The sequence below is a fragment of the Chrysochloris asiatica genome, unplaced genomic scaffold (assembly GCF_000296735.1).
Source record: "Chrysochloris asiatica unplaced genomic scaffold, ChrAsi1.0 scaffold15322, whole genome shotgun sequence".
NCBI classification, from domain to species: domain Eukaryota; kingdom Metazoa; phylum Chordata; class Mammalia; order Afrosoricida; family Chrysochloridae; genus Chrysochloris; species Chrysochloris asiatica.
This window is the reverse complement of record NW_006423840.1, coordinates 1-1,181: the sequence shown is the minus strand read 5'-3', so window position 1 is coordinate 1,181 and position 1,181 is coordinate 1. Positions and strand designations below refer to the sequence as shown.

The 1,181-nt window shown below is 59.3% G+C and overlaps 1 protein-coding gene across 1 annotated transcript; it reads right to left on the bottom strand.

Annotated features, from left to right (window-relative positions):
* Window positions 1-234: 234 nt before the first annotated feature.
* On the bottom strand, window positions 235-1,118 carry LOC102819391 (secreted and transmembrane protein 1A-like; the record flags this gene model as incomplete). Its single annotated transcript, XM_006878161.1, has 2 exons — window positions 235-543; window positions 807-1,118. Coding segments are annotated over 2 exons (621 nt in total), but the record flags the coding sequence as incomplete, so codon positions are not given.
* Window positions 1,119-1,181: the final 63 nt, after the last annotated feature.

Genomic DNA, 1,181 nt, shown 5'->3' with positions numbered 1-1,181 from the left:
CTGAAGTCACCCGGGGAGCAGCCAGGAAGCCAGTGGTGGGGAGTGGTCAGGGAGAGGAGGGACGAAGGTGTGTGGGAGCTTCAAGGGGCATCAGGATTCAGGGTGGAATGTCCCCCAGGCCTGGGGGGTGAGGGGAGAAGATTTGGGGGTCTTGGACACTCTCAGCTGGTCCCAGCCCCACTCCTTTGTATGGACTCCAGGTGTGTGGGCCCGCGCCTTCCTCCCGCCCCTCACCTGAGACATTGAGCACGGTGACTCTATAGTTGTCCTGAAGTCCTTTCAGTTTCCACGTGTACTCCCCCGCGTGGGTGGCCTGTGCGTCCTCGATCACCAGCGTTGCCACCCTGTCCTGGACCTGGAGATGCCACCCCTCCTTGGTGAGGCTCCCCGGGGCCTTCACTCCTAGAATTTGGCTGCAGTTCTGCTCGGGTTTGCATAGGGAGACGTTCACTTGGGAGAAGTTGTTCTCGATCTTGCAGGACATCTCGGCTGGCATGCCTCTGTACACAACCACATTTCCAGTGCAGTTGGGGTTGTCCTCAACTGTGGAGGGGACAGGTTACACACATGGGCCATGATATGACCTCAGGACATTGGTCAACTGTCCATGATTTCCCTGGTGCCAGAGCAGAGGGACGAAGGTGTGGGGGAGCCTCGAGGGGCATCAGGATTCGGGGTGGAATGTCCCCCAGGCCTGGGGGTGAGGGGAGAAGATTTGGGGTCTTGAACACTCTCAGATGGTCCCAGCCCCACTGTTTTGTATGGACTCCAGGTGTGTGGGCCCGCGCCTTCCTCCCGCCCCTCACCTGGGACATCGAGCACGGTGACAATGTAGTTGTCCTGAAGTCCTTCTAGGTTCCACGTGTACTCCCCCGCGTGGGTGGCCTGTGCGTCCTCGATCACCAGCGTTGCCACCCTGCCCTGGACCTGGAGATGCCACCCCTCCTTGGTGAGGCTCCCTGGGGCCTTCACTCCTAGAATTTGGCTGCAGTTCTGCTTGGGTTTGCATAGGGAGACGTTCACTTGGGCAAAGTTGTTGGCGATCTCGCAGGACATCATGGCTCGCATGCCTCTGGACACCACAACCACGTTTCTGGTGCAGGTGGGGTTGTCCCAAACTGTGGAGGGGACAGGTTACACACATGGGCCACGATGTGACCTCAGGACATTGGCCAACTGTC